This window comes from Rhynchophorus ferrugineus, unplaced genomic scaffold (assembly GCF_030347505.1).
Source record: "Rhynchophorus ferrugineus isolate W39M unplaced genomic scaffold, kcgeb_rfMv2 rfM11, whole genome shotgun sequence".
NCBI lineage: Eukaryota > Metazoa > Arthropoda > Insecta > Coleoptera > Curculionidae > Rhynchophorus > Rhynchophorus ferrugineus.
Genome location: NW_027472590.1, coordinates 16,885,503 through 16,906,786, shown reverse-complemented (window position 1 = coordinate 16,906,786; position 21,284 = coordinate 16,885,503). Strand labels below are relative to the sequence as shown.

At 32.1% G+C, this 21,284-nt stretch overlaps 1 protein-coding gene across 1 annotated transcript in view; it reads right to left on the bottom strand.

Moving 5' to 3' along the window:
• Positions 1 to 2,564: 2,564 nt before the first annotated feature.
• Positions 2,565 to 21,284, bottom strand: part of fs(1)N (female sterile (1) Nasrat) — a 44,073-nt gene continuing 25,353 nt past the window's right edge. Inside the window, exons 21-25 of the mRNA XM_076417131.1 lie at positions 17,070 to 17,450; positions 13,476 to 13,629; positions 11,124 to 11,413; positions 9,391 to 9,538; positions 2,565 to 2,845 (exon numbers count right to left, since the gene is read on the bottom strand). Coding sequence (XP_076273246.1) covers positions 2,652 to 2,845; positions 9,391 to 9,538; positions 11,124 to 11,413; positions 13,476 to 13,629; positions 17,070 to 17,450 — 1,167 coding nt within the window. The 3' untranslated portion in view covers positions 2,565 to 2,651. The remainder of the gene's footprint in view (positions 2,846 to 9,390; positions 9,539 to 11,123; positions 11,414 to 13,475; positions 13,630 to 17,069; positions 17,451 to 21,284) is intronic.

The window sequence follows — 21,284 nt, the reverse complement described above, 5'->3', positions numbered from 1 at the left end:
GTTTCTTCAGTTAATTTTTTATTGTAAAAAATGCAAGGTACTTCAAAATGTGATTAGTAAAATATTAAATGTCACTATAATTAGTGCCAGACAGGGGTGTGTAACTCCAATGATAAGTAGTGGGGCAAAATTTTGCTTAATTCAATTATTAGCGGCGCTAACAACGTGAATTTGATTGGTTAGTTTAAAATAGTTATGTAGAAACCTGAAGGAAAATCCTTTGCTTTGATTGGTCCGCTATTTCGCCTGATTACCTTGTGACGTCATATTTATTGAAATCGATTTTAATTTTTAAAATTAATTTATTAAAATAAAATCCTATAAAAATATACATAAGTGTACATAATATATATAAACAAAAAGCAAAAACAACAATTATGAAATCTATTCTAGGCAAAATTAAAATATCTATAATTCTTCTATAAAGCCTTCCCATATTTGTTTAGTGCCATCAATTTTATCGGATCTATTAGAGTTCTAACTTATCTTGATATACTGACGATAAACTTTAAATCATTCCCTGTTGATATCGCATTAACTTCATTAAACCAAAAATACAATCAGACTTCATAATAACTTTTAAAATTTGGTCTTGAAAATCATTATGAATTGGACAGTTAAAACACTAAAAATGTATCTGTTTTTTAAAGATATTTAGATTTTAGAGCATTTAATCTGTGGAACTACTTAATATAGAATATAGACAAATATTGCATGTTGTCTCTTTTTCAGAAGTTTTGTTGAATAGCCTGAAATAAGACTAAAATACAATATTAGACTCTTGTTTTTCACAGAGCAAAGTTCTCTGGAACTGAAAATATAGACTCAACTGGTGATTTAACAACTTCAAGTGATACTAGATCTCCCGTTAAAAAAGAATATCTAACATGTTCATTTTCTTCACAATTTTCTTCGCGAGAATTATGTGAAAAAATTGAAGTGATATGCCCTTTTAAATATTTCTAGAACATATTAGGTGAAGGATGCTGTTTCTACCTTCATGACCTCTAATAGATCCGACAAAATTCTTTAAACAATCTTGGTTAAGATTTGTTAAACAAATGTAGTTATTTATAAATTTAAACAAAATAGATAGGTAATAAATCCTTTAAGAGTAGCAATTAAATTTTTAATTGATGGCACCGTAACAAATATTTTCTTAACAAGGAAATCAAATTTAAATATACAATAGCTCTACTATAAAATTATTGAACACTGATTTTTCTGAAAAGTTAAAGTATTACAAATATTTTAGGGATATTTTACAATTAAAAGTTGTATTTATTACTAGAGACATCACACTGACAGCATACGAACCACTTGGTAGATTAATTGAATTTTATTACTACTAACATCTTCATAAGTAGTTATTCTAATTCTAAAAGTAATTCTTTACCTCACTTGAGAAACTCATGAGTGATATTTAAAAACTATCTTGGTAAAAACAACTGTTCTAGCTTATTTTAAATTGCATATTACATAAGTTACTTTTATTGTTTGATTTGTAGAAGTTTTCTCATCAAATACATCAAATAGAAATTATGAATATATCCCAATTTTTGTTTGAACGATTTAGAAGTGGTGATTTTGATACCAATGATGAAGAACGGTCTAAAGGATGAATTGCAAGATTTATTGAATGAAAACTAAGCTAAAACTTTAAATCTGCTTCTCGTACAACTTATAAAATGAGATGCAGATGCGTATTCGAAGCTCTTGATATTCAAATGAATGAAAATCTGTACTACCAGAAGAAAGAAAGAAACATCATCTACGCAGGAGAGGGTTCTTAGTAGTCTTAGCAAAAAATGATATATGTTATCGCATGGTCAATAATGCAACAAAAATATTATTAGTACTCCATCAAATTCAAGATTGGATCATAATTATGTATATATCATAAATATATATCATATATATCATAAATATATATCATGGCCAAGTCAAACAACGTTAAGTTATATAGTACTGCCATGGAAGAAATTTTAATGTTTCACCATTCTCAATTCTCATCTAATTTATTTAAAATTTTAACCGTAGTTTTTCGAAGAGGTTGTTGAAAGACAAATATATAGTTATGTGTCCGTACATCATAAGACACACAGTACGTCCGTAAGACATGCACATCAAAGCTATTTAAACCTATTGAGTAGTTTTCGCGAAAAAAAATCCATAAAATGTATTTTTTCCTTAAACCCTTGAAAATCTATAATAAAAAATTAATGACATTAAAAACACATTAAATTTCAATTACTTTTTTAGTTAATGCACGTATCATCCTGTAGGAAAATGATAAAACATTGTCACGCTTTGTCCACACAGTTTTTAGGTCGTATGCAAACAGAACATGTGAAAATCCCCCTTTATTAATCATTAATGTGAAAATATTAACCTTCTTACGTCAGAGTATTGTCTAAAACTCGAGACTGTTTGCACTATATTTTAAAGAAAACGGGTCTCCAACAATATTATATTATAAATGGTCATAAATATTAGAATCACGTCTAAGAATCTCAACAAAATCTGGGTAAATTCTCATAATTCTTCAAAAATGAAAACACATAAACAAATAATAAATATATTAAATGTAATATAAATTTATAAATATTTAACACACATAATTAACAATAAATATAAATCGGAATTGGCTGCTACATCTCGGTACAGCTCAGGTCACTATCAATCTTGTTTCCCACCATCACAGCTTCCAAAAGAGTTAAGGAATTTTTATAAATCACTCCTAGAACTTTCCTAGGTTTTGGGTGATATTTAATTGGTAACTCCAATTCGAATAGTTTGCTGGCTTGCATTTTGATAGATGATCGATGTTTAAATCCTTCAACACCTAGGAATATAGAATTAATATAGAATTATAAAGCAACAATTGATGGCTACAACTATAAGTACGCAGAACACCATCTACTTGTCAACGGTAGAATTAAGTATTGTAATCGGTAGCATCTCAATATTTTACTTTCTCTAAGAAAAAAGGCCGTTTAAAATTTGATGTCATATTATTTGATTTAAATAATCTGTTGCCGAAGCCCATCCAACACTTTGTGATAGTGATGCTGCTCCGCCATATTCTAATTGTTTGTTTTTTTTTCAACTATTTAAAAATGACGACATCACTCACAAAGTACGACCCAGAGGATTAAAAATGTTGCAAGAGCAAACTGCAAGAGTTATTGGACGAAAATCCATCTCATACTCTGAAAGTAATAGCGAGAAACTGATGCAAAATCATTCTATTATATGACAACACTCGACCACGTATTGCAAAAGTTTAAAGAATATACTGTAGCAGCTCGAATGGGAAATGCGACTGCATCTAGCGTACTCACCAGAAGTAGCGATTTCTGATTATCATATACTCTGTATATTCTAAAAAACTTTCCGAAAACCTACAACGAGAATAGACCCTTATCTAGGAGAATCACCACGATAAGCATAAAAACTTTAGTAAAGAAAAACGAGGTAATTTTTCACAAACTTACTGAACAAATAAGTAAAGAATTCCTATTATCTAATGGAATTCAGAAATAATTTTTTAACAAAATATGTTGTTTCCTTTAAATTATTTATTAATTGGATTGAATTAGGCAATTGTGAATTGTTAATTCATATTAAAGGATTTGAAATAGATGAAGTTACTTGTTATGTAATATTGAACGCTTCCCCAACTACATTCACATTAATACTGTAAAACTTTACATTTACATTTTATTAAAAATAATATAAATTTTTGAATATAGTTCGGTTTTTAAGAAAAAAAATTCATCATTAGCAAATTAAACCGTTCGAAGTACAGCTTCCTATTGTATGGTCGAACATTTATCAATAATATAATAACATTCAAATATTAATGATTTGAGTCAGCATATTGTTTTCTTTAAATGTTGAGCCAAATTTCTTTTCTTAGAAGCTTGTGGTGATACCGGCTGAATATAGAGCAAACATAAAAAAGACGCAGAATTTAAATGTTAAAATCTTCATGAGAGATTAATAAACTCGACAGAATAAGGTAAAATTGATATGTTTCAATTAAAAGGTGAGAAAAAGCGGCAGAATTCCTAGAAATCTATATAAAAATTCTTAAATGGAAATCCCTACCCCACTCATGGCATTTATCACAAAACACCTATGTCAAAATTGATGATTTAGAAAATTTAGAGATGTTTATTTATCTATTGAAAACCACTGAAAGCTGTAAGAATTTTACAGCCAAAATATTCAATCCATAAAATTGTGTGAATATCAATCAAACCAAAGGAAACCGCTTTGGAAACTTACTATCAATTTATCTAAATGTAAACCTCATTTTGCAACTTAATAACCTTAAGAGACATATAGCAAATTAAATAAACAATAGGATTAAATAGAACGTATATTCACTATATTCACCAAACAGTGAATACAAACTTTTTAGTAATACTTATTCTGATAGAGGCTACATGATTTGATTGACTTAATTCAATACATTTATAGCATTTTCAGAAATAATGTGGTTATAACGGAGAAATGGGAAAAAATTGATGGCAAGTGATGGAAAATAATTTAAAAAAATTAAATTTACAAAACACTCCAAAATTATTTTGCACAGATCTGGGAGATCAGGCAATACTGTATGGGTTTTAAAAGGGGATCGAGGTGTACAAATATATAAAGTAAAATATAATATTTCAATTTGGAAGCCAAAAATTATCATTGAACAAAACACAACTGGGTTACTTATTTCTCCAACTGTACTTCGTCCCATTCGAAACATACACAAAGAACCGCGTGAAAGAACATGTCCACCAATTAAAATCAATAGTTTCCAACTCCACCAGACAGAAAATGTTAAATATCTTGACATGAATCATGAGCGGCGAACAAGATAATACTTAACGAAAATGACTTGAGCTCAAATTAAACCAAATGTCTATAAATGGCTATGGTATTGCTGTACAAATCACTAGTTAGGCCCATTTAGTCTTCCGAAATCCACTTATGGGGCACCGTGAATAAATTTAATATAATCCTCATTCAACAGTTCAAAACCACATTGCTGGGTGTCATCCTTGATGCTCTATGCTACGTCCCTGAAGTGCTACCGCACCATATCCCCCGCCATAATCCATAACGAATGTAATTCAAAGTGTTAGTGTTCAAGTAATTTCGAAAGAGTGCATCCCAATGTACTCAGATAATCTACAAATTATGCGTGATAATAATGAAGTGCATATACTAAAATATTCACTGCCATCTAATTAACAGACAGATATAGATTTTATACTGGAGACTGAGTATGATAAGATATACTTATTGTCTTTCTTCTAAATTTATTCTTTTAAACCACTAAGTGTAATAAAAAAAATGAACCCACTCAAAGTAAACTACCTTGAATACAACATGTTTATACCAACGTTTTATCCAGTTTGAAAAACAATCGTTGTAGGCAATTTCTGAAATGGGCTTCAATGAAACTTCGATCCTATTTTAATATGGACAACCGGTTCAAAATTATGCCCTAGAAGCCATTTGATAAATTTAGGAAAGAGCTAAAAATCCAACAGAGCAAAATCAAACGAATAAGGCAGTTGTGAAATGGTATTAATGTACAAGAGACCCCATTTTATCCAGTGAAAATAATTCATGATAGATAACACCATAATTTTTACGTATTACTATTTTTACTGATACCACAGTAATAGTTCTTACTCAATCTATGCTGAGTTAAAATGAAATTTTATAAAAAAGAATTTCTTGAATTGTGGAGAGAAGACACCAGATAACTGGTGGATTTGGAAAATTCCCTTTAAAATTAACTCACGCTTTATAAACTTTAATAAAAGGGTGTACGTGATTGTAAAGCCAGACAACAATGCTTCAAAATATTTGAGGTTGTTCGAAATAAAAATATACTTGATATTCTTGATCACTAGTACTTTAAACTCATCGCCCCACCATTAATTCATTCTACCAATCAAATATTTAAATAACATTTATGAATTAAAATATGTGATTAAGTATTATTTAATGTATTAAAAAGAAAAATTAAGAGCACTAAATCTATGTTAAATATCAACACAATATTTAAATTTGCGTTTCGAAGTGTGTTCAAGTATAACGTTCACCCAAACAATCTTCAAAATATGTTTGGATAAGCTTAAGATAACAAATTATTCCTTGCCAACATGTCCTGTAAACAGAAATATTGGAATTCCGATTGTTTAGTTAATATTTGTACTTAAATTATCGCAAGATTATTTGTTAAAAAACAATGAAACTTGAGAAAATAAATTCACAGGAAATGTAAATAAACAACCATGTGATTATTCCAGAATAAAATATCATAAAAACACACTAGGTTGAACATGTCGAATAATTATCCACAAAATATAGAAACATAGAATGGTAAGTTAAAAAAGCGCACTTGTATGTTATATATTTATATTGTTTTTCCTGTTATTGTGTACAATATTAAGGAAATTTGTTGTTACGACTTAAGTTTTTTTAATATTTAAGGTAAAAATTATTTATTTAAATTAAAAAATAAAACAAAAGTGTTAATTTCTGGTATGTGAAGGTTTCTAGGATGTTAATGTGAATGGATTATTTTCCAAATCACTATTGTCTAGAGCAGAAATGGTTTTTAAAACTAAGCAATGATAAACTTAAAGGAATCTCTTTTGAGAACTAACAGGTCAATTGAAAAGTCCCTGGTGGCACATAGGTGCGTGCATAAATTTGACAGCTGTCGGATCATTAGTTTGTGAATTATAGCATTTTGAGTGAAGCAACTTTTGTTATTGCGAAAAAATTGATAAAAATGAATTTCGCGTGTTTATGAAATATTGCTTTTTAAAGGGAAAAAATACAGTTGAAGCAAAAACTCGGCTTGATGCCGAGTTTCCGGACACTGCCCCAGGAAAATCAACCATCATAGATTGCTATGCTAAGTTTAGACGCGGTGAAATGAGCACCGAAGACGGTGAACGCAGTACACGCCCAAAAGAAGTTGTTACCAACGAAAACATTTAAAAAATCCACAGAATGATTTTGAATGACCATACAATTTAATTGAATGAAAAGCAGACACTCTAAAGATATCAACTGTACGTGTACATCATATCATTCACGAATATTTGGGTATGAGGAAACTCTGTGCAAAGTGGGTGTCGCGCGAGCTCACATTTAACCAAAAACAACGAGTTGATGATACGGAGCAGTGTCTCAAGATGATCAAGCGTAATATACCCGAGTTTTTGCGTTGATATATGACAGTGGATGAAACATTGCTGCATCATTTCACTTCGAAGTCCAATCGGCAGTCATCCGAGTGGACTTCATACGATGAACCCGCTCTAAAGTGTAAGAAAACGCAACAGCCGGCTGGCAAGGTTATGGCGTCTGTATTTTGGGATGTGCATGGAATAATTTTCATTAACTACCTTGAAAAAGGAAAGACCATCAACAGCGACTATTACTTGGCGTTATTGGATCATTTGAAGGGCGAAATCGCCGAAAAACGGCCGCATTTGAAGAACAAGAAAGTGCTGCTTCACCAAGACAGTGCACCGTGTCACAAATCAGTGAAAACGATGCCAAAAAAATGTGTTTTACTATAGTAGGTCGAGGACTTTTCAATTGACCTATTACATCAGGCTTCCGCACAGGATTTTTCTGTTTTTGTATACTAGGACAGATAATTATGGACGTAAATCTGAAGAGAATTATTTAACCGACACGCAATTCCTAATTGTAATTTCAATAATAAGTTTTTATGAGTTTATATCCACAATAAAAACACATAATATACCTATATTACAGATTTTCAGGCGATTCTCAGATTCTATCTTGAAAGAACGATGTATCTATTGAGGTTATCCATGATTCGACCCATTTATTGGTATCTTTCGCGCACTGCTTGGCTCAGTAGTATCAATTATAGTCTATAGCGATCCCAACTGTTGATTTCGTTAAGTTTTTGTAGCTTATGATATATCACACCAAGCGGATACCACCAAATAAAAATCTTAGAGCTATAGATATTCGACTACGCTATTGATATTGGTATATGACCAAGTGGCTCCATAACTTTTTTTGCTTTAGATTATCGTAATGGGTCCAATTTTCTTCAACAGCAACAAGACAATGCAAAAAACTTTTCCGATTTTAGGGTTGAAGCGCCATTTTACATATGACCAAAAGCTTTTCAATGTTTCTTGGTTTCAACTTATATGCCAAATATCTAAGCTTTTGAATCATTCCCATATTCTTCAGCCGATTGTAAATAGTTTTTTAGCGACCTTGAGGCGATCTACAAAATACCCATAAATATTATCCCAGATGTTGAATAAGTACGGAGTGCTAGCAGCAACGATCAGTAAACGACAGTGAAGATCTGGTAACCAAAAAATATTTATCTCGGATATTTAAAGAAATGAATTGAAGCATTCAGTCACTGACCAGCATTCAATTCAGATGGGCCAACATCGACTGCTCAAGCGTTTCTTCATGTAACAATGCGCCTTTTTATATCTATATGTATATAATAACTTTTTATAACATGTAACATATAACGGTCATATAATATTACTATCAGTTTTATTTCGTCTTACTCCATTCACTGTGCCATAAATCCCATAATTTCTTCTGTTACTCCCAACAATTTGGCATATTCTTTTTACATTTCACACATCATTATCGAGAACAAACCCTCAAATTTTCGTCTTCATATTTTATTGGTTGCCTTTGACTTGGCCTCGAAACCAAAGCAAAAACATAATGTTCACATGTTAAAATTGATGGAGCATGATTACCATAAGCTAGACACGGCATTGGATAACCTCCGGCGGGATTGTTCTTCAAGTTGAAGTAAAAACCCGCAATTACGATTTACTCGGTACAATTTCAGACATATTCAGTGCACTGAAAAAAATTTTGTTCGCACTACGACGAGCTAACACATACTGAAAAGTTATCATGATTGAATTAATTTGATTACAATCTGTAAAATTAATTTATAGACCGAATATTTAATTACAAATATAATATTTTCATCAAAGGAATTATATTGAGAAGTTCGAAAACTGAAGATTTTAATATGTATTTCTCCACTGATTCCTTTAGAACACAGGAATATACCTTCATCTTTATATTGGAAGTCAGACAACACAATACCAACAAAACTAAGAGCTGTTAATAAGAGCTAAGTGTATATGTAGCAGTCGAAATATTATATAGCTATATATATATATATATATATATATATATATATATATATATATATATATATATATATAGAAAATCGCACTCTATGTTTCTATATTTATGTGTAATTATCAAAAACAAACAATTAACCATATTTTTATCCCTATATGTAACACAGCCAAAATTACTCACCTTTATATTCATAAATGTGTAGTACTTTGTTGTCTTCTATAAATGCCAATAAAGTTTCTCCATTATTGAATTCCATCGAAGTAATGGAACTAGGTTTATAGGCTGATATTTTATCAAACAGTTCGTTTTTAAACGGATCGGAATATATCTATCAAAAAAAAAACCAATGATGATGAACCAAGATATAATTATTGAGAATAGAAAGATTGATACAAATTTTTAATATTTATATTGTAGATATATTTAAATTATTGTTTATAATAATAAACACAACCATTGCATTCTTCCATAGTTAATGATAAAATATATGTTATATGAGACACAATAATCGATATGATTGTGTGTTCTATTAGTTGTTACATGTCAAGTGTCAATAAATAAGTGATAAAAATATACGAAAAAATTGCAGTAATATATTTATTTGGAAAAAATATAGTGAAGAAGGGGAGTTTAGAACAGATGAGAAAAAAAAGGAGAAAGTCATTTAAAAAGTCATGAAGATTTAGGAGCAAATTATTAAAAATCGTCCAAAATCAGTAGTAGACACTAACAAAATCGCAGAACGGGTGTCGAACGGAAAAAAGTATATAAGACCATTTATTGAGTATAGGATAACACTAGTGGAAAAACTTTAACCCCAAAAATAATATCTAGCATTCACTGATTCGGACAATAAATATGAAGGAATGAGATGAAAAACTCTATGGGTTATGTTAAAACAAAGAGGTGTGAGCAATAAAATTGACAACATGAAATCAAAAATCTTCAAGGCAGGACTAAGGAAATTTAGACCAACCCTGTTTATATAATAAATTAATTAATTGAATTAATTGATGAAATAATCAAAAATATGTAAAAATTATAAAAATCTGCTAATATGGAAAAAATAGAAATGTTTGTTAGGACTTTTGCAGATTATGTATAACAGCAACTGATAGACCAGAATACGTAAAAACGTCTTAAACAAATAATATATAATAAAAAGAAATTGCGAAATGATAATGATAAAATAAACAAAAGGAAAATCATGGTATTAGGAGAGCTAGAAATAATATATATCCTAATTGAGAATGTAAAAAAAGAAAAAGCCAGGGGATGAAAATGAATGCCAGATGTGGACAAACCATGAATTTGTACTTCGCTATAAATAGTTAATTCACTAATCAAAGGGAAATTTCAAGTAAATTGTAAGTGTACAAAGTAATTTACAGTCTAAATTTAATATTCGATTACCAGCTGTGGGCATTTTCAAAGAGAGGTACAAAGACACAAGGTAAAATACAAGCAACAGTATTGGAACAATTCAGAGTCAGGAATGAAACAAAGATGGACAGGATGAGTTGATATTGAATAAGTGGAAGACTACATAAAAAAGACAACTCAGTTGGTAGTGACCTAAGCGAACCTAGGGTGAATATATCAAAAAAATACTCTAAGTGAGAAAAAATTATTATATATATCATGTCTCATTTGATACTGATATCACTTATTAAACCTTAAATTTTGACTCTATCATCTCATAGATAATTTGATGTATGAACAAGGTTACCAATCGTCGATTTCAAAAATTCTCTGGAAACAATTCCCTTTCAAATTTCCACTAAAATTTCACAAAAATAAACTAGCAGGTAAAAAATCATTTAATAAACTATTCGCTTTTCGTAATTTGCTAGATGTATCTATTCGCAATAATTATATTTTAACTATCGTATGTAGAAACAACCAAAACTTACCTCCACTAAATCGAGATTTTGTTGGACCTGAGCTGTTTTATGGACTGACACAACGAGCATAGTCTTTGAAGAACTAATGGTTCCAACTTTAGTAACAGTGAGTTCAGCGCCATTTTTACCAGGAATGATGGAATTATAGACTACCGAAACATTTCCTATGATAGGCGCTTCAGTATCGATTCCAAAGTCGTCTTCTACTATAGGATCATTCCTTGTGAGAAATTGAATGATTTGACCGTTTCTCATGGCGAGGCCTGTTTTAAATCCCCTCGGAAAAAATGCCACATTTTCTGAAACATTATTATAATTAGTGTTGGGAACTATCGACTGAAAATAGTCAAAACAGTCTATAGTCGCAAAATAATCTAAACAGTCTATAGCAAAAAAACTAGCGACTGAAAATATTAATTACCATTTTCAGTCAAATGCACGGTTAGATTGTTTTTTTTAGTTGTGTCAGACGAACATGTACAAATTATTTTCTGTATAAATTGTGAGAGAGGAAAGGACGGATATAATTGCTTGGTATCAGCCAGACGGAAATATACATATTCCTTCACGTACTAACTTTAAAAAAGAACAGGAAAGAAATAATTACTGAAAACTATTATCATACTATAAATAATTTCATTTTAAGGAAGTAGAATTTCTTTTATATTTGAACGTTCTATGGATCTGTAAAAAGGAATGGAATAATAACCCCACAAATGTTTTATCGTATTTTAATAACATATTAATTGCTATTTTTAAATAACATACTATAATAAACTCACTATAATGACTATTGATCAAAATCAATATAAATTGTTAATATAAATCAATATAAATATTAAGGAGTCTTCCTCTGAGAAAATTTATTTATTAGAAATATTTAGTATAAATATTGAATATAATTTATCACCTCTTTAACTGCCACTGTAAAAACTTGTTCAAATCGTTTCGAATCGATGCAATTTCTGGAACCTTTTTTAGGCTGGAATCTCTCGAATCTAAATTTAGTTTTTAAGATTTTTAGGGAAGAAGTTATGACAAAAAAGACTTGAATACCAGCTAGCCTCAGAGGCAAATAGTAGCTTGAAATGAATAGATTTATTATCAATAGAAGATTTCAAATGCTTTTTGAAAAAAAAATAACACCTAAGTTTTCAAGTTATTTTTATAACACAATGAAGATGTAGGCTTGCTCGTTTTCAGTCTAGTCTTTATTCAGGTAGTTGATTTGTGTACATTCTGCAGGTCACAATTTTCATCTGAAACACATTTTAAAAAAAAAATTCAATTCTTTTTTAAAGATGTGTAAAATTTTATAACATTGGTTAAAACCTCTAAGAGCTAGAATGTACACAAATAAGAAAAAAAACTTCTGATTTGACACTACTGTCGGGCAAAAATTTTGATTGCAGGCCATCTTGGTTATGTGACATTTAACTCAGTTTTACTTTAATCATTTTGTCGTGTAGACGGCCAAATTTTATTTTGGATAAATATGTGCCACAACATTAGTGACAACATTTATTGAAAATAATCGTTCCATTATGGTATGATAGCGGGACTTTTGCCACATCCTATATAAACAACTTACTAATTAATATTGCAGTGCTTCATATTTCACTATCCGCTTGCTGTTATTCTTTTCGAGCTGTTCGAGGTTCTTTACTGTCCAGAGAGCTGCGTCGATTTTATCGTATTATGCGCCGATTATCAACTTCTTAAGCATAATTTAAGCTTCAATTACCAACGGTAATATTAAACTCGTTCAGAATAGTTAAAATACTTAAAGTTCCATCATTAAATAAGCACGCAGCCAAATATGCCGAGACCTCAACGGTTTTTAAACCAGAATGAAAATGTTTTGGAACCAATAGCCAAACTGTTGAATTGAAGCTTTCGTTCGCATTTTGAATATGACCGCCTAAACATTTATCGGGTAAATCATCTCCCGATGAATCTTCATGTTCACCTTCTTTCTTTTCTTCTTCTTTGACTTTCCCATCTTCTTCATTTTCACTACAGTTATATGAATTCCGTTTTATATACCGATTTCCGTGAAATGATCTTTTACGAGGTCACTAATACGAGATATTTATATTCTGTAATTTTTATCCAAAATCTCCATTCTCAGCCATTAGACAGGAGGACGCTTACTAAAACGCTTATAACTATAAATGGTTTGGAATTTTAATTTGAAATTTTCAGAGTATATTCTTCAATAGTTATGTTATCGATTTAGGAAACAAAAAAGGCATTTTTTGAAGCACCTTAATAAATTAAACTCGAAACCGACCACTGGCCAACCTCTAGTCTCTCCAACATTAACTGTTTTCAGTTAAACTACATACAGTTATTCCTTACCTGACTCAATCTTCCATCTCCTGTAAGGTCGAAGATGCTTCAGACCATTAACGACGACCTTGAATTCTGTTACGGTGGAATGTCGTAATCCGTAGACCGTTAGCGGGATCTCGGACGAGTGTAAAAGTTGCTGATCATCGTAGCTACCTAAAAACTGAATCAAGGAAGAAAATTAAAAGCAGTATCGCCCAATGGTCATCAGGTTTGAAATGATGCCGTTAAATTCATCCGGAACACCCGATATAAAATCGAACAAAAAATTAAATTTAATCTTAATTAATCAAAAAACAGTTCCGTATTTTCAACTCAGTTAATCTACGCTTGATTACTAATTTGAAATTGCTAAAATTAAGAATTCACATATTAATCAACTGACCTTGTACCGATTCATTGTTCGATATTGTAATTCAAATATAATTTAAATATATATTTTTAGAATAACAATTGAAGTAATCAAACCAATAAATAAAATAGATCAATTGAAATGCCATACCAATACTACGAGGGTGGTTCAAATATGACAAATACTCTGACACCTTTATTTACTATTGAAAAAATGTACAGTTTTTCTAGGTATTTCCCCTCACTAGTTACACATTTTTTCCATCTTTCCGGAAGTTTTTTTTGATGCCGGTATCGAAGAATTCCTTGTGCAACTCCTTGTGTTGGTAGTCGCAGGGTGATAAATCCAGACTGTAGGGGGTATGTTCCAGTACCTCCCACACTAATTCCGATATTGTATCGAGCGCGGTATGAGGGCGCGCGTTATCCTGAAGAAGAATCGCACTTCGTGCTGGAATGCTCCTCAGTTTCGAGCAATAAGCGGGTATCACGTGTGTTTTCAGAAAGTTAGAGTAGTATGCAGCATTGACGGTACGATGGGTGCGCAGGAAATCGATGTACAGTACGCCCCGCCGGTCCCAGGACACCGTACATAGAACCTTGCCCACGGTCTTGGTTGTTTTCGCTTTGACTGGCGCCCCTTCCTCCTTCTTCCTCCACTCTTTAGCAGACATCTTGCTTTCAAGAGTGTAATAATGTACCCATGTCTCGTCTGTAGTGAAGATTCGCGTTAAAAACCATCCCCCTCCGCCTCGTATCATATAAGCAATCGGCCACAAACTTTCAAGCGCGTAAATTGTTGCTTGAAGTTCAACAGTTTAGGAACTCATCATGCCGTTATTTTGCGATATTGAAAGTGTTCGTGGATGATAGACTCTACACTACCAATACTGATGCCGAGTTCAACCGAAATGTCTCGAACAGTCATCCTACGATCCTCCAAAATGAATTGTTCTACGCGGCGATGCTGGTTCTCGGTCGACGTTCATGCAGCTCATTCTCGACGGTTTCACGATCCTTGTATGTTTTGGCCCATTTAAACCCGGCAGTCCTACTCAGGCACTCACTACCGAACTGATTTCGCAAGCACAGACAAATTTTCGTCTTTTAACGCCTTCCCACACTAAAAGAACGAATGATAATACGTTGCGCTACGGCGGTCGGCACTTGACGTTCACTCCTGGTCGTAGCTCGCGTGTGAAACATGCGCCCCCGACGAAAACTATGCCACATTGTTCATAAGGGACACAGTTATCACATACTCAAGCCACGACATTTCAAATTGCGCCATCTACAGCGTTTGTCTCCATTATATTTGAACCACCCTCGTATATATCTAAATTATTCCAATGCTATGTACAAAATAGGCACATAGTAATTTCAATTTTTCTTAATAGATGGCCTTAGAATCACACATTTCTAGTTATACTTATTCAATGAATCCATATTATAGCGCGTTTAAAAGATTCACAGAACATATTAAATATTAGGTGCTTGCATGTATTTTGATAAGCGATATGGAAAGGTGTACCGGAAAGTTATTACCGGTTTAACAAAAAACTACATAACCTTCGTGAAAATGGAAAATTTTGTTTATTCAAAGTATTGGCCTTTTGATTCTATTACATCTTGCCTATCTTTCAGACAATTTATGGATGTCATCCCAAAAAAACTGTCATGTTACATGTCAGCAAAAACAATAATCGAGCCATTTTCCAACTTCTTCGAAATTAGCGAAGTGCTGCTCTGGAAGCGTGTGTCCCATTGATGCGAAAAGTCGGACGGAGGAAGATCTGGAGAGTACGGCGGGTGTGATAATATTTCCCATCCAAGTGCTTTCAACGCTTCCTTAATCGGTTTTGGTTTATGAGACGGCGCGTTATCGTGTTGTAAAATGACTTTACCGTGTCTTCGGACCCACAATGGACTTTTTTCAACACACAAAAGAAGAATTTGACGAATGGTGGAATCGTGAAAAAGTTTTAGGTATATTTGAAATTAACAGCTTAGTGACGAAATGAATGTTTCAGAATATGTAATAATAATGCAATGCTGAAAATTACTAAAACAGGATGATAAAAGTGGAAAATAATATAAGTGTGTATATAACTGTCGAAAATTGTATTGTAGGGTGTAAAATATTTGTGTGCATAGATATGTGTGTAATTGTTCTGAATTACACATGAGCATTACCTGTTTTTTAAATATGGTAAATACATTAGGGAGAATGCAGTGATTAAATATAATGTTATCAAGAATAGTGTACACAGGTAGTAACAGAAGAAACTAAAGAGAATTACAGTGATATAAAAATAACTTGACAAGGAAACACAGCATCTAAGGAAACAAAAACTAGACGTAAAATGGTAAATATGCTCTCTAATGAAAAAAAAATACATTACTTGGATATATATTGTTAATTAGGTGGATTAGGACTCCAGTGGGTACCACTACATAAAAAATGCGCCTAGAACCCTCCCTCATGGGTAGTGTGGAAAAGAGTTATATAGTAAATATAATAAAACAACTCAAACCTACAAACTATTGTGGCTGTATAATTAACTGCATTTTAAGTTCTTCGATAATATATGCATTAGATGTACGATAACGTTAAAATAAATTATATTTGATAATATAATTTTTGTCTCATTATTGTTTTACGTTAAAATTTTATTATGCGTCAAAGCCAAACTAAAGTAAAAGAGAATTGAGAGTTGATGCGGCAACATTGCGATGTTTTGACGTCATAAATTTAGACGACATGAGTTCACTGCTATTTTGGATAAAATTTATATTAGTAGTACATATGCTTTTTAAATAAAAGAAATAGTAAAGTTTTATCTTTCATCACGACAACGCCAATTCATGCAAATATTTAGTGATTCGGCAAACATTAGGAAAGATTGGCAGAAAACTTTTGTATCTACCGCATAACCATAATCTGTCTTTCACGATCAGACTACCATGTGTTCCAATCTTAGCAAAGTTCCCTTAATGGTATACACCCGGCTTCAAAATAGAAGATGACTTGGTTCAGTTCCTCTTCCAAAAATATCAGAACCTTTACGATAACAAAATTATGTTTTTACCAGAAAAGCACCATGATGCAACGACCACAACTGCATCTGTGCCATTTATTAGTGTTTGAAACTTATATCAATAAACCAGCTTTGGGGTACATGAAAAAAACCGAAATTATCTTGTCCCCAATCTGTTATTGTTAGTCTCTTTTATAACATTATATAAGCTTACCTCCAATGTTTCATTCAAAAATGTCCACACAACTGTGCTATACCGTATTTTGCAAACTAAATTTTCCCTCTCATCACTTCGAGTGACAATAAACAACCCCTTGTTGCTTTTGATGATTTCTGCTTGGCCAATGCTGCCCGTGTCAGTACGTTCGACCTTATGGTAACCATCATCCGTAAACAAATATAAATCTGTATAACAACTGCCCGCTTCCTGCACGAGCAAGTAATGCTTGGTTTCGTGGTTATAGGGTTTAACGTATTTTATGTTCTGGTTTAAATATATGGTCTGGTATCTTTTGAAATATTTGAACTTGTAGATCTGGTTCTTAGTCTTCTCGTGAATATATGATATATCCGTACATATATTGTTATAATCATCCTAAAAAAATATATTGTTAGAAATGTATGATTGAAAACAAGACTAGGGCGTGTTTAAGTCATATTTTATATATATAAAATGGTTTTACTATAAAGTATAGTAAATATGAACGCAAACGTAAATTAGATTATGAAGACCTAAGACAATAAGTAACACAAGTAGGCAGGGTTTTGGATCAGAGCCACCAAAAGCTTAGCCCTTTATAAGATAAATTGGGCAGCTGAATCCAAATCAGCAGCACATTTTCTAAAAATGGTTCTATTTTGCGAAATATTCAACAAATTTATTATTTTACTATGCTTGTTACGTTATTATTTTACTATTTTACCATTAACCACCATTTATTGAATTAAAAACTATAAATCAGAAATGAATAGAGGTTTAACCGAGTTTTTATTGGGATCTTTTTCAACCATTAGGGTTCAACACTAATAGCTCATCATACTTTCGTCCTAAAATCCTTGGCCTTTAGATTTTCGCCATATCTTGGTGTAGCCCCTCTCCTTGTTTGTCGTTCTTGTCGGCCAAGTTTTGTGAAAAAAATTTTAAATGAATAAAATATTTTAAACATTCAAAGCATTCAAGCTACAATTTTGTGGTAAATTTGCAACAAATTTTCGATTATGTGCTTGTAATCCGGTCATTTGTAGTTGCCGTTAATGTTCAAACAACACTTTGAAATAACTTTCTACTTTTGCCGCTACTTTTTTTAGGCTTTAAATACTTTGTAAACTTTGCGTCATTAGCTTTCGAATATCAGGTCCGACATATATTCGTTTTTGATTATTGCGTATGACAGTTTTACACTTGTACCTGGATAAATTGGCAATAGATCACTGTCCGTTCGAGTAGTAGTTTTTGTATTCATTTCTATGATTTTTTGTTCCCTCCATAATGTTGGCACAGAAAATTAAAGGCATATATTTTCACCAAATGACAACTTTGTTCTGCAAGCGTTACAAGACAATATCGGTACCCATGGCTTTTCAGTGTTTACTACAGCAATAACCGAAGTACTGCAAATATGTATCTTTGAGAGCATTTATCATGATGTTTCTAGGTTTACCGAGCGTATAAGATCTACAAACGTAACATAAACAGTTTGAATCGATTTTACAATGTTGTCTTTGCAATTTCACACGTTCCGAAGCATAAAAACAAGCTCCAAATTATGTTTAATGCAACATCGTCTGATGGTAGCCGTTATAGGAGCGTAGTGCTGCCTCTATGTATGAACTTGAAAACTAGAACCAATCTTGACACGCAGATTGAATGTATAAGTTCAGAACATCAAACAACGTTAAGAATCGTTCTCATTTGCTCGGGTTCAAAAGTTACCTGACCTGAATTTATAAACTTCTGTAATAGGGTGATATAGTAAACACATAGTTAAGGTTTAACACACACAAGGGTTTAAAATAACAGAAATCTTTATTTCACTTTAAATAACTATTTAATTTTATGGAAATAAGAGTCGGCACTTCTTTCATGTTGAACGGTGATACAAAACAATATTGGGAGTAGCTTCAATATCTAAACCTTTCGGTCCTAACTTAAACAAATCGTCTCGCTCCCTTGAATATACAGACCGTATTAGTCGCGCAATGTAACATCTCCTAAAGAAATGAGCAAACAGGTAGTAGTTATCCCATCTAGGCAGCATATAGTTATAATAAAATCATTTGCGAGTATCGATTGTAACAGGTCAATTAAAAAATCTCCGGCCTGACATCCCTGATAGATAGCGCTACTAGAATTAAACCCATTTGTTTTTAGTTGGCCCTAACCTTCAAAAGATGCGTGTATCAATTTGACAGCTGTCGGATTATTATTTTATAAATTATAGCATTTTGAGTGAAGCAACTTTTGTTATTGTGAAAAAAATGGATAAAAAGGAATATCGCGTGTTGATAAATATTGCTTTTTGAAGGGAAAAAATACAGTTTCAAAGAAACAAAAACAGAACAGACTTGGCTAGATAAGGCAAGATACAGAAGCAAAAATTTGGCTAGATGCCGAGTTTCCGGACACTGCCCAGGTAAATCAACCATCAAGGATTCGTCTGCTAAGTTTAGACGTGGTGAAATGAACACCGAAGACGGTGAACGCAATGGACGCCCAAAAAAGTTGTTACCGACGAAAACATTAAAAAAATCCACAAAATGATTTTGAATGACCGTAAATTGAAATTGAATGAAATAGCAGATACTCTGAATATATCAGCTGAACGTGTACATCAGATCATTCACGAATATTTGGATATGAGAAAACTATGTGCAAAGTGGGTGCCGCGCGATTCCACTTTTGACCAAAAACAACGATGAGTTGATGATTCAGAGCAGGCAAAAATCCATGAATTGGGCTTTTTCTGTTCTCAGATCTCAAAAGAATGCTCGCTGGGAAGAAATTTTCGTCGAATGAAGATGTGATCACCGAAACTGAGGCCAATATTGAAGCAAATCGGAGGACAAATCATGGTATCGAAAAGTTGGAGGGTCGCTATAATCAGTGTATCACCCTCGAAGGGAATTATGTTGAATAAAAGAAAATAATTTTGCTAAAAAAATGTGTTTTACTGTGTTGACCCGTTATGTACGTCGACCACCAGCTTGCCTTTACTGATTTTCTCTGAATAGCACTCAATTCCCAACTTTTGGTGACACCAAAATCTAATAGTCTACGGCAACTGAACTACTGCAATCCACCTTGGACAGCCGTACATTCTAAACTGCAAGCTAATGTCCAAATTTCTGCAAACTATGCTAGCTCACATTAATCACAGTCTGCCTTTATTGCTTTTACACTTTGCCTGGGCATTCCACGAACTTTGAAGGTTTTTCAAAACCTATAATATATCCTACTTCTAATAGTTTATAGAAATCCACTTAACTATATGAACTGCTTCGATACAATAAGAAATGATTTCCAATCCAACATTGATCTGTTTTCTTTTCTTGATAAGTAAGTTGATTCCGGTTGACTGAATGAATCAAAAGACAAAGGTCTCGTGACTACCAAGGAATCCAAACCAAACCTCTCAAAATAAAAGGTTGAAAACAATTTTATTTAAACGGAAAGAAGACTTATTGAATATAGACTACAAAGGCCACTACAAACACTAGCATTCATCAAACTGATTTCGTTAAAGTCTTCAATTCATTAAAGTTTCGAACACAGAAGCTCTTCAAATACATAAATATCGAATCGTATAAAAATGGGCATAACATTTTAAATATATGCTTTATATTTATATACAAATGTTCAATTGTCCCTTAGTGTTGTAACGTTTTAATTTATTTCTATTATTCTTTATCTTTATTTTCTAACTGATATTTATCCGTACTATTATGGATATATATTTTACACATAAATTATTATATTAACTTTCTATAATTGTTGAATATATATATTGACGCAAGCTAAAATAATTCCCCACAAGCTGTGATGACTGAGACCTTGCATTGTCATAGTAAAACATAAATAGTTCATGGTGGAAATGCGGCGAGAGCAATATGGTGGAGCATAATCGTTGATCGTAAACAGATAGACGCATACCGCAACTATTGTTTTTTTTTGTTTTAAAGTTTTGCAATTCACGTGAGTTCTGACATCAATAAGATCTAATTATGTTTGTATTTTTCGATAAAAACAGTCTATTCAAAATAACAGTGAATTCACGTCATCAATATATTTAATGTATTGCCTGCTGCAATTTGTAAATTCGTTTTAGAATCAGGCACTATTTTCCTTCTCATTTTATTTTAGACAGAATGCTGTCTGATAAGTTTAAGCATGTAACCGAACCAGACTGCAAAATTCGTTCGGTGTAAAACA